This window comes from Manis pentadactyla, chromosome 15 (assembly GCF_030020395.1).
Source record: "Manis pentadactyla isolate mManPen7 chromosome 15, mManPen7.hap1, whole genome shotgun sequence".
NCBI classification, from domain to species: domain Eukaryota; kingdom Metazoa; phylum Chordata; class Mammalia; order Pholidota; family Manidae; genus Manis; species Manis pentadactyla.
In genome coordinates, this window is record NC_080033.1 from 68549637 (window position 1) to 68562664 (window position 13028).

General features: G+C 49.1%; 1 protein-coding gene across 3 annotated transcripts in view; it reads right to left on the bottom strand.

The window, feature by feature from the left end:
- Positions 1-1149: 1149 nt before the first annotated feature.
- MBTPS1 (membrane bound transcription factor peptidase, site 1) overlaps positions 1150-13028 on the bottom strand; it is a 50747-nt gene continuing 38868 nt past the window's right edge. For 2 of the 3 annotated variants that reach the window (XM_036909378.2, XM_036909380.2), the window contains exons 18-23: positions 12336-12413; positions 9708-9848; positions 7804-7935; positions 6593-6719; positions 3321-3451; positions 1150-2030 (exon numbers count right to left, since the gene is read on the bottom strand). In XM_036909378.2, the coding sequence (XP_036765273.1) occupies positions 1834-2030; positions 3321-3451; positions 6593-6719; positions 7804-7935; positions 9708-9848; positions 12336-12413 (806 nt within the window). In that variant the 3' untranslated portion in view covers positions 1150-1833. The remainder of the gene's footprint in view (positions 2031-3320; positions 3452-6592; positions 6720-7803; positions 7936-9707; positions 9849-12335; positions 12414-13028) is intronic. The other variant, XM_057493434.1, reaches the window with a different exon arrangement.

Sequence of the window (13028 nt, forward strand, 5' to 3'; positions counted from 1 at the left end):
TCTCCATGCAGCACCTTCCGGATTCCTACAGTCAGGGCCTCTGGCTGACTGGCTCTCAAGAGACAGCACAGTTAAGAGATAAGTCCTGGGGCCCAGCCTAGTACATAAAATAGACCTTATCAAAATTAAAACTTATGCTTCGAAGGATACCATCGGGAAAAAAACAACCAACAGAAAGAAAAAAAACACTTTCAAATTACATATCTAATAAGAGACTTACATCTAGAATATATAAAAAGCTCTTGACAACTCAATAACAAAAAGATAACCCAATTAAAATATGGGTGAAGGATATAAATAGGCATTTCACCAAAGAAAATACACAAATGGCCAATTAATACATGAACAGATGCTCAACATCATTAGGAAAATGGAAATCAAAACCACAGAGATGCCACTTCACACCTACTTGGAGGCTATAATCAAGAAGATGGCTAGTGCCAAGCACTGGTGAGGATGTGGAGAAAGTGGAACTTTCATACACAGCTGGCGGGACTAGAACAGTCCAGCTTGTTTGGAATAAAAGAGTTTGGCAGTTCCTTAAAAAGTGAAATGCAGAGTGAATGATTTTACTTCCAGGTATACACCCAACAGAAGTGAAAACTGTCCACGCATAACCCTGTACACAAATTCTCAGCAGCACTCTCCACAATAGCCAAAAGTGGAAACAACACAGATGTCCATCAACTGAAGAACCATAAACAAAATGAGGTCTACCCACACCAGGGGCCATAAGAGGGTGCTAAGTCCTGACCCGCTACACATGGAGGCACCCCAAAACATGCGGAGTGAAAGCGGCCAGTCACAGGCACCACACGCAGCAGGATTCCACGGACAGGACATCCAAAAACAGGCAAGTCCGTGGACCCAGCACCCTAGCGGCTGCCTTGGCCTGCGAGACAGAACAGAGGCTGCTTTGCTAAGGGCCCAGGGTTTCCTCTGGGGGTGATGAAAATGTGCAGGGATTACAGGAGTGACGGCAGTACCACCTTGTGAGTATACTAAAACCACTCAACTGTACACTTCAAAATGGAGAATTTTATAGTACATGAATTATACCTCCAAAAAAGAAATCACACCGATGAAGAACCCACTCTACGTTGTCATCAAAGAGAAGAGGGACAGGTAGGATAAAAGCCCATTGCGCAATTTCTTATAGCTTCATACAGGTGATGCATATTTATTGAAAATTTTCTTCACCGACAATGGTGAAATCAAAGACCCCAAATTACAAAGCATGATGGCGATTGGTACTTATAAAAATAAGCGAAGGTCTGTTTCACAGATTTGTGCAAGTTCCTTCAAATCCCAGTCCATCCTTTCACCAAAAAGGAGGTTACGGAATCTGTGTTACTCTTCACAATGAAATAGTAAAAAACTGCATTCCACTGACGAACAAAAAAATAGCTTTGCTTCCAAATAGCACAAGTCTTTAAAGTGACTTTTTCCCAACAATAAATATAGAAAATAGCCTTTAACGAGCATACTTTAGCTTGGTCAGAGTTGTTTCATTTGTTTAAAAGTACATCCTCTCAGGTCAGGAGACCCTGGGGCCTTCTGAAGTCCTCCAGGCTTTGGTGCACGCAGCAGCTGGGTGAGCTGTTACTCAAGGCTGATTTGCTGAGTCCCTCCTGCGGGCCCCCGGCCACAAGACACCTCCACAGGTGCCATGAGCCACCACACATCACATGAGGTGGCCTGCTTGGAGCAGACTCTGAAAAACCCACACCGGAAGGCTTGATCCCTTTTAAACAGATGGCCCCGGGAAGTCTTCCCACCCGCCCACCAAGGCCATGGCGAAGGCTCTCTGTTGCGCTCATGGTTGCCGGTCTGTCACACCGAAGGGGTCTTTGGTGGGTGGGCCTGCTGCATGAGCTGTGGGCGCTTTACTCTGGGCTTCCTCCGCTTTGGCCTGCTCTTGGCCTTGTTTATCTGCACCACAAAGAAGGCCAGGACCACCATGGCTCCCAGGAAGGCAAAGACAGGAATGGTCTGGCCCACCTCCTGGTTGTAGCGGCCAGGCATGATCCCTGCAAGGGGCAGAGGTGAACGGTCAGTCACGCCGCAGAGCTGCCCAGCCACCGCCTGTTCACCAGCGGTGGTGGACCCTCAGGGGGGCATGCTGCTCATGTCATCAGCTGGACTTGCTGGGCAAACACCAATTTAAACCCAGGCCATAAGTGGGGAAGGGAGGAGGCCTGAGGCCCTGCTCACAGATTAGTGCTTCCAGGGCAGGGCTGAGGCCTTGGCCTCCCACCTCCATGTGGCCCCTCTCCCATCACAGCCAATCCACACCAGGGCTGCCCAGAGCTGCCTTTTGTTTCCCCAAATACACCGGGAGATGGACAGGCTGGATGCTGGGGAGGGGAGGGTGCTGATGTCACACTCACTGAGGGTGAACAAGAGGAAGGAGGCCAGGCAGGGAGTCAGGATGGCTGGTGGTGCCCCCATCTTTCTGGGAAAGCCTTGTGCGGGTGGGACACGTGGTCAGGGGCTTGGAGGCCACTGAAAGTCCCCTGGTTCACACTGTCAGTCTGACTTTATAACTGAGCAATGCTGGAGTTTCAGAACTAAGCTTCATTAGCATGCCCCATGACCTACAGCAAGGCCTACAAAGTTCCCAGGGTTGGACCACACAGACTGTGGCACTGTTCTTGATTCCCAGAAATTTCAGCCAATTCCTGGAGCCAGGAGAACCCCAAACCCAGCCTGGGGAGCTGTAACCTTTTGGAAGAGCACCAGGATTTCCAGAAAGAACCACCCAGAGTCTGCCGGGATGACTTGATACCTATCACCCCAGATTAAGAGAGGATCTGTCCCAAATGGCCAATCATGCCAAAGGCATTACCTGTGGAGGGAACAGACTCAGATCACCTAAGGGGACACACCCGCATTCAATGGAGAATTCTAGCCTGGTCAAGTCCCAGGCAGGCCCAGGCAGGGAATCCGTGGAGACCTCTGGGGTGAAGGTTTAGGGACTGGGGTGGCTACAGCCACTGGCTGGGACCCAAACCGCAGACGACGGGAGCCCCCGGGGTGCACACACACTTGAGAATGAGGGAGTGGGCACAGGCTCCTCAGTTGGAAAAATGTTTTTTAACACCTAGGCATCACAAAAGAATTCAAAACCCAGGTAGAATTTTCTGAGAGATCCAAAAGAGGGCTGCCCTCTCGGCCTTGTGGACTGGGACCACGAAGCCCACCCAGACCACGACGGCTCCCAGGATGGAACGGCAAAGACGGGGCCTCTGGCCACCTGCTGGAGGAGTGAGGGAGAGTAACAACATACAATTAGCACAGTAAAGCCTCTCAGAACTGACCTCCAGGAATGTCCCAGGCACCACTTTCTCCAGGAGACAAGGGTCTCACTTGAGGGCGATTTGATCGGAAGTTGGGTAATACCACTTTGTCCAGGTCGATGGAGAGCAACTTTTGATGTTTCCAAAGATTACTTCAGGAAAGCGGGTTAAAACAAAACAAAAAAAAATGAGCAATTGTACAGCTTGGGTAGCTTAGCCAATACCTAAGAAACAGAAAGTGATTTATAGAGAACAGTAAAACTATGTCTCATCTACACCTACCTACACCCAAGTGCTCAACAGCTGTAGCAACAACCTCCAGGTCCCAGACAGAAAAGTCAAAATCCCATCCACAAGCATTAGGTCAGAATATCCTGACAGGGGTCATGGTTTATTCCCAGAAATTTCAGCCTGAAAGAACTGAGCAGTTCTACATGGTTTACAATGTCGCCAACATGAGCCTTAGTTTTGCCTAAACTGGGAACATCACCGGAAGCCACACGTCCCCCCCGTGAAAGGGCTGAGGGATGCAGGCCAGCTGCCAGGTGCACCAGGACTCTGCCATGGGGTCTCTGAGGAACACGGGCCAGTGTGGCAGAGGTGGCTGTGGTCTTTGTCCTCGGGGACACCACTGTCAAGAGGAAGATGAGGCAGATGCACAAGTGACCCCGCAGTCAAGAAACAGGAGGTGGGAAGAAGCATCGGCCTTGACTGGGCCAGGACGAGAGAACACATGCTCTGCAATGTGCAGGGCTCCTATGGCAGTGCTTTGGGGTTAGTTCTGAGGTCTGAAGCACTTATCAGGCCACCACAACTTACGCCTGAAGAGAAGGGGGGGCTGCCATGCCACGGAGAGCAGCAGCTGGTCTGGGAAGACACCAAGATTAGAGCACAGAATGCCATGGGAATCTGAAGTCTGTTCTGGTTCAAGTGGGGGAAAGGGAGAGAACATGTCTGCAACTCATGAATTCCCCATTTTTCTACTTATTCTCTTGGAAATAGCCTTTCTCTTACTTTGGCCAAGTGAAAGCAAAGATACTCAGTTCTCTCAGCAGGCAGGTGAAGGTCAGTAGCTGCCAGTTGACGGGGGGTCTCTGAAGACTATGGGTGGGAAGGAGACAGACTGCTTCCGCCCAGCTCCAGTGTGGTGGCTGCTCGGAAAATGCCAGGGAGGATGACAGCCTGTTCTACTGTACGTGCTTTAACCTTACCTTTCAGGTTGAACCAGGCTGAAAACTAACCTGATAATGTTAAGTCACACTCATGACACCGCAGCTCTGTATAGCTGAACATACACGGGGCTCTACTTTAATTCTCACTGGTGACACCCTCTGGCCTTTATCTGGCGACAGCCCTCCCAGTTAAGCAACCGTAAACCACACCATTGTCTGGGAACTACCCAACATGCTGACAGAAGGACGAAGGGCTTCCTCTGTGGGGGACGCTCCTGCGGCTGCTCTCCGAAGGGACATCGGATGCCCAGCAAAGAAACTGGGACACGTTTCTGCTGCGGAGGAACTAGAGACCTGCATGCAGCACTGAGGTGACGAACCCTTGGCCATCTGCAGCCATCTGACACTGCCTCACACCTTTTCAGGGGTTCAGAACCTGGCACTTGCTCTGGGTCTCTGAGGACCGCAAACAATTTTCAACAGGATGTGAAATGTGATATAAAGGTGAAGCCTGGTGGGTGTGTCAAAAAGGACTCCTGAGAGTGATGGTGACGATCGAATCCCAGGAGCTGCACATCATCCCTGACGGCCAGGGCAGCCCTGAATGGACTGTCTGACATGGACATGAAGACACCAAGGACCGTTTCCAGTCCTCAGCAGTGCTCTGGGGACGAAGTGCATTTTGGAAGCTTCAACCAACACTGACTGCCCACTGCGTATGAACTGCTGATGGTGGCTGGAATTAGTCTGGCTTGAGGGCTAGGATAATGGTAGGTTATAAATAAGTGGAATGTAAAAATAGAATCTTATCAGAATTTTTTAAATGATGGGATGCTAACTGAAATGGAAAGTACTCAGTAATTAAGAGTTTCAAAAAGGAAATAGCTGATGAGAAGACAATGTGACAATTCCACAATGTATCATTTTCCATTGGGAATGTTCTAAAGGAGACTTGGGGTCAGTGCATGTCTGTTTATGGGATGGTGAGGCTGAGGGTGGCTTCAAGGCCTTCCTGCCGGCATCCTCCTCTTCATGGCTCACAGCAAGGACTGTGGCCTCTGTCCCCACGACAGCCCTCCCCATGCAGCCACACAGCACCTGAGACCAATGTGGGTGGGGAGAGAAGGCAGGAGCCTCCATAGAGCAGAGCCTGCTGCCAGAGGGGTGAGGGGACTGCCAACCCACTGGGGGGTGTAAGGCATGCTGCCTGGAAGGCAGACGGTTTCTTGCAGCACCACTTGAAGGAGAGGCCTGCACTGCTGTGGGAGGCCTGCCCCCAGACCCAGAGCTGTCCCAGGGACATGGGACCCAGTTTCACCATGTCAGGACCCCAAATCGGGAAAAGCTCCCAGCCTTCTGGCCAGCACAGGACATTGTCCTGCAGGGCCAGGGATGCCAATGAGAGGAGGAGGCACGACCTAGAGAAAACCCAGGAACCAGCATGGAGAGGGGACTGTTCCGCCGAAGGGAACCACAGGGAGAGCTCAGGTTCTGGCTTCCGAAAGTCGGTGCTACAAATTCAGAGGCTGAGTTAGTAAGACGGAAAACAGGCAGAGCAACAGTGTCTGGGCACCACATATAGATGCCCAACTACCGTGACCCTAACTGGTGCAAGTCGCTTGACCAGAGACAGCAATCAGCCTGGGGTAAGGGCGCAGGCGCAGGTTCCCGGCACAGCACATTCTGGGCCAGGCTGTGCCCAAGAGCCCAGATCTACTCCAAGTAGTCTCAGCCCCTCAGGCACAGCAGAAGGGCCTGTGTCTATTTCAGTATCAAAAGTGCAGATAGGGAGTGTTCAACTGCGGAACCCCAACCGAAGGAGTCAGAGCTTCTGTTCAGTGGCATTACTGTCAGATCACAGCTTTTTAAGCAAGAAGCAGCCAAACCTAACGAAACGCTAATTACCTGAAGCATTTTAGAATATTCTTTATGCAGGATACCACCAAAGAGCACAGGTTCTAAAGGTCAAAATGGGGGCTCACTAATTTAAATAACCATCACAAAATGACAAGCTAGAAGGTCTGATTAGTGATGTCAGTAAAATTCCATTTTCTCTTGTAAAAAAGAGTTATGAACCATAAACTCTGCACCAGGAGTGGAAAAACACAAGAAGACACTAACCTGGGAGCCGTTTCATTTAAAGGCTGTGGCTTGGCCCACGACAGGTGCGGACAGGCCGGCAGAGTCCGCGGTGCCGCGCCTCCCAGGCGGGCCTCAAGGACCTTGGAGTACCGGTGCAGGTGATTCCCTGGGCAGCATCCACCCAGCGACAGGCAGCCGTCAGCGCGAGACGCGAGGGGAAAAACGAGGCCTCGTTAGTCTGCAATCTTGCTGACAGGCCCAATAGGTACTGTTAACCTGGGTCTTCAAGCGCTTCAGAAGTGAGGCCTGGCTGGGGCTGACGCAGACCCACTGCTAAAGGTGAGTGAACAGATCAGAACGGCTGTTCCCTTTGTAAAGCTCGGCAACCTTTACCACTCACAATTACACGTACAAGGCTATATACACTTGAGGAACCTAACCTGTAGATGAGCTTCATGGAAAAACCTTTCTCTTTTGAAACACTTAATTCTCAGGCAAAAAAAAAATCTGTATTTTCTAAATTGAAAACTTATTTTTCAGATCTGTGCTATCCAACACTAGCCACTAGCCAGCCACTGAGCAACCGAAATGGGGTGCATGCCACATATTTTAGTAATGTTTTGGTGTACTGGGTTAAAGTATTTCATTAAAATGTATTTCACCCATTTCTTTTTATTCTTTTTGACATGGCTAATTCCGTGGACAGCGCTGGAAGGATCAGAACATGCAGGCCTTGAAGCAGCAGCCCTGCCCAGCGCACACCAGGTGGCCGAGGCCGCAGTTCACCACCAAACCTTCCCTTTGGCTCCACTGCCTAACCACCTGGTGACCTTGAGCAGTTTCTTCCCTCAGCTCCTGCTTCTTCACCTGTGATGTGGGGAGACTAACACCTATCTCCACAGGGTTCTTAGGGGACTTAGGGAAACAAGCATGTAAAGCACCTCAGCCTGCTGCCTGGTATCTAGTGAGCACCCAAAATGTTAGCTGTCCTTCCCAAAGATCCCGGAGCCAGTGTCCCCATGAGAGGGTGGTATGGGGACATGGGGAGCAAGTATGGGAAAGCACCTAGCAAGCAAGGCCCTAGTAACGTCTGTGCTGCTGTCTGCACCAGTGCCGCTGGCTGCCATGCTGCCGGCAGTCACTAAGAAAACCATCGGTAGCACCGTCAAGCAGGTTCTGTTTGGGGGCAGGCATGACTACCTCCAGACGCAAGCAGCCTCTACACCCCGGAGCGCCTATGGCCCACTCACCTTCCATCCTCTCTGGAGAAAGCGCGCCGGCGCCACTGGGAGGGCGCTGTCGGTCCCCAGAGTGGCTGAGGCTGGGTGGGGTCACCCCATACGACGTGTACTGGAGGAGAGTGTCCAGCAGCCAAAAGCAGTCTGCGGGGCAACAAGCACGCTGCTTTGGAACTGTTTTTAAAGGACCATCTTCAGGAAAATAAAAGTTAGTCCCCCAAATGAGGGGGAAGGGGAAATGAGAAGAGTAGGTCAAAGTGGACCCTTATTCTTGAAAAACGGGCATTCTCTGTGGTCAGCACCGGTCCACAAAGACTACAAAACAGACACAACCTGCCTGAGCCTCACTCCAGCCCCCAGGCTGGGGCAGGGCCGCGCCATGGTGCACAGGGCTGGACAAGCTGCCCAAGGGCCGCTCGGCTCCAGGCCCCTCTTGGAGCTCATGCCGGGAGAGTGAGAACAGGTGGCACCACTGATGGAGGACCATGCAGAGTGGGGGTCCAGGTGAGAGGAGAGGGAAAGAGGCACCACCCAAAGGCTGTCCTCAGGGAGGACCTAGGTTCACCACCCTCCATGCACACTCCTCAGGAACCTGGGCCCAAGGTCAGCCAGGTGCACAAGTCTGGCAATTTGGGCTGCCCTCTGAGTCAGTGGGCCCCAACCAGACACAGGAAAGCAGGAAATCATCAGTCACGCTGGGGGACATCCCGGAAGGTGCAGGGAATGGGTGCGATCAACAGCTCCTGGTGCAGAGTCTTCCCACGAGGGGCTGCGATGCTGACTGTCTAAACTGGATCACAGGTCCGCACACCACCTCTCCCCACGCCTGCCACTGCAGTGCACCAACACCCGCCTGGACTAGAGATCCATGAGAAATGGGCCACCAGGAGGCACGTCCCTCACTCAGAGCACTGCCGGTCACGTGCTTAAAGACCCTGAAAGGTCCTCCACGTTGCCACTGGAACTTTAAGGACTGGGACAGTCCTCTCGGGCATTTAAAGTTGTAGTAGACTCGTACCAGGAGATTTCTGGTCTTAAAAGAAAATCTATGTGGAAATAAAATAATCTTCCAACTGTGTCTTTACCTGTCACTAATCATTTTTAAGAAGACGAACTATAATCTATGGATTTACATACAATGCTAGGAATTTGGTCAACTCTGACTGTGAATGAGAGAGAGGTGCCCCACACAGCATCCAATTCAAGCTCCAGCGCTCGCTGTACCCACATGAGGACCTGACTTACCTCCCTTCCCACCCACCCAGTTCCCCGATGAGCAAGGCGACCAGGCTTCAGTCTTGGCTTCGTCGTCATGTTATCACGTGTGACACTCTGACCATCCCACTTCCGCCTTACAAAATGGGAACAGTCTGTGACCAAGCTTAAAACCCCTGAATCTGGAGGCTGCATTGCAAGACGTTGAAAAAAAGGAGAGGTGGGGCCTAGCTCCCCACTCCCCACCTCCCTGCACACCCGGCGGCGACACCAAAGGCTCCCGAGAGCAAGGCTCCCAAGCCCAGAAGACAGCCAAGTGCTGGCCTTCCAAGAAAAGACTGAGTCTGACCCAAGAACAGGCAGCCCACGTGGTGGTGCCTGTGACCTACAGACTCCAGAGGAGGACAGGGAGGGCAGAAATGGGCAAAGGCCCTCTCCACTGAAACACGCTGGTCCTGGCATCCGCAGGCCTTGGGACAACAAATATGGGGCCAGTGTAGCCTGTAAATGAAGGTTTTTGGCTTACTAAATGTCCTGTGCACTTAGATACCTATCACCCAGCTGCACCTGGCTCTCGGGAACAGGTTTCTGTTTATTTACCAGCACCTCATTGGTGCCTTTTCAGAGATAAGAGTGAGGAAGGATTTGTGCGTTGACCTCAGGAAGCCCAACCTGCCTTCCGCCACACCACCAGTTCTCACCTTTCTGTCGATGACTGTCGTCCAAGCAATTGGAGTCTCCATATAGCACGATCCGGCCACCACCCTCAATGGGAGTCTGATAAAGTCCCAAAATGGGGACATTTTCAACAACTGCTGTTTCCTGCTTTAAAACCTCCAACCCTGAAATAATGCAACAAAAACAACCATGAAATTTTGGTTGAGGAATGAATCATTTTCTAGTTGCCACTTAACTTGACATTTAGTCTATATGACAAACAAAAATTACATCAAAATCTAATATCCAATCACAACAGTGCAAACTTTTAGGATAGGGAAATGCTTCAAGTGCCATTCATCTGGGTTTTGGTAAAATTCACTGACACGTACACCTGCACTTCCATTCTCAATCCTCATTCATTCTCACTTGAGATGGCGGCACATATATTTACGATCTTAGGTGTCACTTCTCCCTTTTTATCCTACAAACACAAATCTTTGTCCCTTATCACCCTTTTGAAAGGGTTATGTTTCTGGACTGCATACACAAGGGTCAGCCAGCCAGGCTAAACACAGAGATACCACTATGAATGCAGTTACACATTCTGATACTTGGGTTTCCAGTCTCATTATTAAAAGTGAGGACAAACAAAAACAATTTTTAAAACACATGCCCACATATTTTTAATTTAGGTGTACAATATGTTACATTAATCTCACAAACACAAATGTTCCAACAGCCCAAACAGATGACACAATTTATAAATGTTTAAGGACTCAAGAAATCAATATGTAAATGCCACAGGCAGTGAGCTCCACAACATCACCTTACTCTGCGTCTCTACCCCTGAAGCAAACACTGCCCCTAGCACTAGGAGCTGACACACATCTTCACCAGAATCCAATGTTCACTGTGTTGGTATCATCTAAGATGTCTGTGCCTATAAAAATAAAGATTTTCTGCTCTCTAGTCTAATCCCATGAGGAATTGAGCGGAAAAGAAAACAAGATTTTCTTTGTTGGGAGGGAAAGACAGAGCAGTGAAACAGATGAAATGGGGACAGGCACCCTACACTGTCACTTGGCCTCGTGGTTCGACTGTGGTTTCTGACAATATGGTCCTTTTTGATCCCATATAACCCAGATTTTCAAATTCCTATTTTATACCCAGAAGATTATTCAACATAAAGCCTATTTGGAAATAAAAAGCCCCTTATAAGGCTTTCAAGGTGATTACCTTTTATTTTCAGTCTAGCAGAATACCGAAGCAAAGCATGCACCAATCGCAGCAGCCCCACTGCCTCCTCTCCCTGCAAAGCGAAGCTTGAAGGCGGCAACGAGCCGCAGAGCCTGCTGCCCCCACCGTGGGCGCCCACCCCAGAAACAGCGCCGCGCTGGGGGGAACCAGTTCCCCGAAGAATCACGGTCCACAGTCAGCTGCGCCAAGTGACTGGGAAGGCCCAATCCCCCGTGTCCTCTGCGTTAAAGTGTTACCCTAGGAACGCAGGCCTATCTACTGCCTGACCTTGCTTTGATGAAGGGAAAAAATCCCTTCCAGGTATTACAAAAATTAATTCTACCTTGAAGCTGCAAATAGATGAGTGAGAATCCTGCCTTCTTGTCACTTCCAAGGAAACTGTCCCTAACTTCCCGATTACAGAAACGGCAAACTTCAAAATGAAAGGGAACTTCCATTCTGAAATACAAAATATTCACTTGCAGGAGGATACAGATCCATCCCCTAATCTCCATGGGCCCGTCACGCTGATGTGGAAGGAGCACAGGGGGGAAAGGGACAGCAAAGTCGCTGGTGCGCTGGGCTGCAGCAAGACTATCCCCCATGGAGGCAGGTGGACAGTCTCCCACCTTCGGGAGGGCAGGGCAGCCCAGGTCGCTCAGCTCCTTTCCATGCCCCAGGTTTGCTAAGCGCAGTCAGTGGGGTGTCACAGGTACCAATGGGAGGGATAATGGCCTTGTCTGCCTTTAGGGGTGATGCCTCTGCTGTTAGAGAAGCAAAACTGAAACAGAAGGCCTCTCTGCCTTGGAATTCTGAAGGGAATTTTAAGAGCTGACTCTGAAGTTAATATTCTTTATATTACACTAAATGCTTCTATAATGTCCTTTATAATAACCTTTACATAGTTAACAACTCAAAACACAGTCAATATTTTCCAAAAGTTTTAGTAATCTGATCATAAAAGGAGAACAATTCACAAATACTAACACAAATCTCAAACAGCTTTGAAGGTAGTTTAAAAAATATATAAATACTCAACAGTCCTCCTCCTGCGAGAAATTGACTTACTCTGCAGCGGTCAGTGCAAACATTTAAATGGTCAGCAAGGGGCTATCTCACCTGGCTCTGCATCCCCCAGGGGCACTAGCCACAGTCCGGCCCAAAGTAGGAACTACTCAAATAATATTGCAACAAATTTGAAAAAAGAAAAACCCTGATAAATGGGTAAGGGATTTCTTTCTGGGGTGATGAAATGTTCTGGGAGTAGAGAGAGGGGGTGACTGCATAGCCGTGTGAATACATTAAAATCACTAAACTGTACACTTTAAAAGACAGAATGTTACAGTATATGAATTACATTCAATAAAACTGTTATTTATTTATGTTTAAGAGAGAGAGAACGAAATCAAAAAGCGTACTAAGAGCATTCCTACCTTGGTCTTTAAAGGTCTGTGTAATCACTATGCCATCTTCTGGGAATTTAGCGATGCTGCACCCAGATGCATAATACACTAGGAAAGAGTTACGACAACACAGAAACACTGGACTCTATCCACAGCTACAAGTTTACCTAAAATACATTCTTTAGACATTATCTATTTCCTAAAACTGCTCTTAATCTTAAGAGAAGAGCTGCTATCATTGCCTGGTCACACTTAAAACTACAAGCGATTATGTCAAAATTCAAGCCAAGAAATACTATTAATACAAGGTTTCTGAATACACTTCAGAGTCAGAGACCTGAAACACCTGAGTCAGGATGAGCAGAATCAGTAACACTAACACTCAAGATGTTGCTCTAGGAACTAGTTACCAAAACTAATCTGTGGGGAAACTTCTTAAATGAGATATGCAAAGTTGTTTCACAGAGAGAAGTTTATAAATTACCAGGGAGCTATGAGGTATTTCCTATGTGGGAATACATAGGACATGAAGAACTTTATGGGTGACCCTTAAGTTAGCAATGCCTATACAAAATATTTTCATGTTGAAAATCTGGGGAAAACTAGAGTGGTAACACCCTGCTTCACAGATGTCCTTTTTGAAGACACTGAATAGGTCTCACCACAGACCTGCTTATTTAGGAGACACCTCATTCTGTCTCTGAAACTTCAACTTCAAAGACA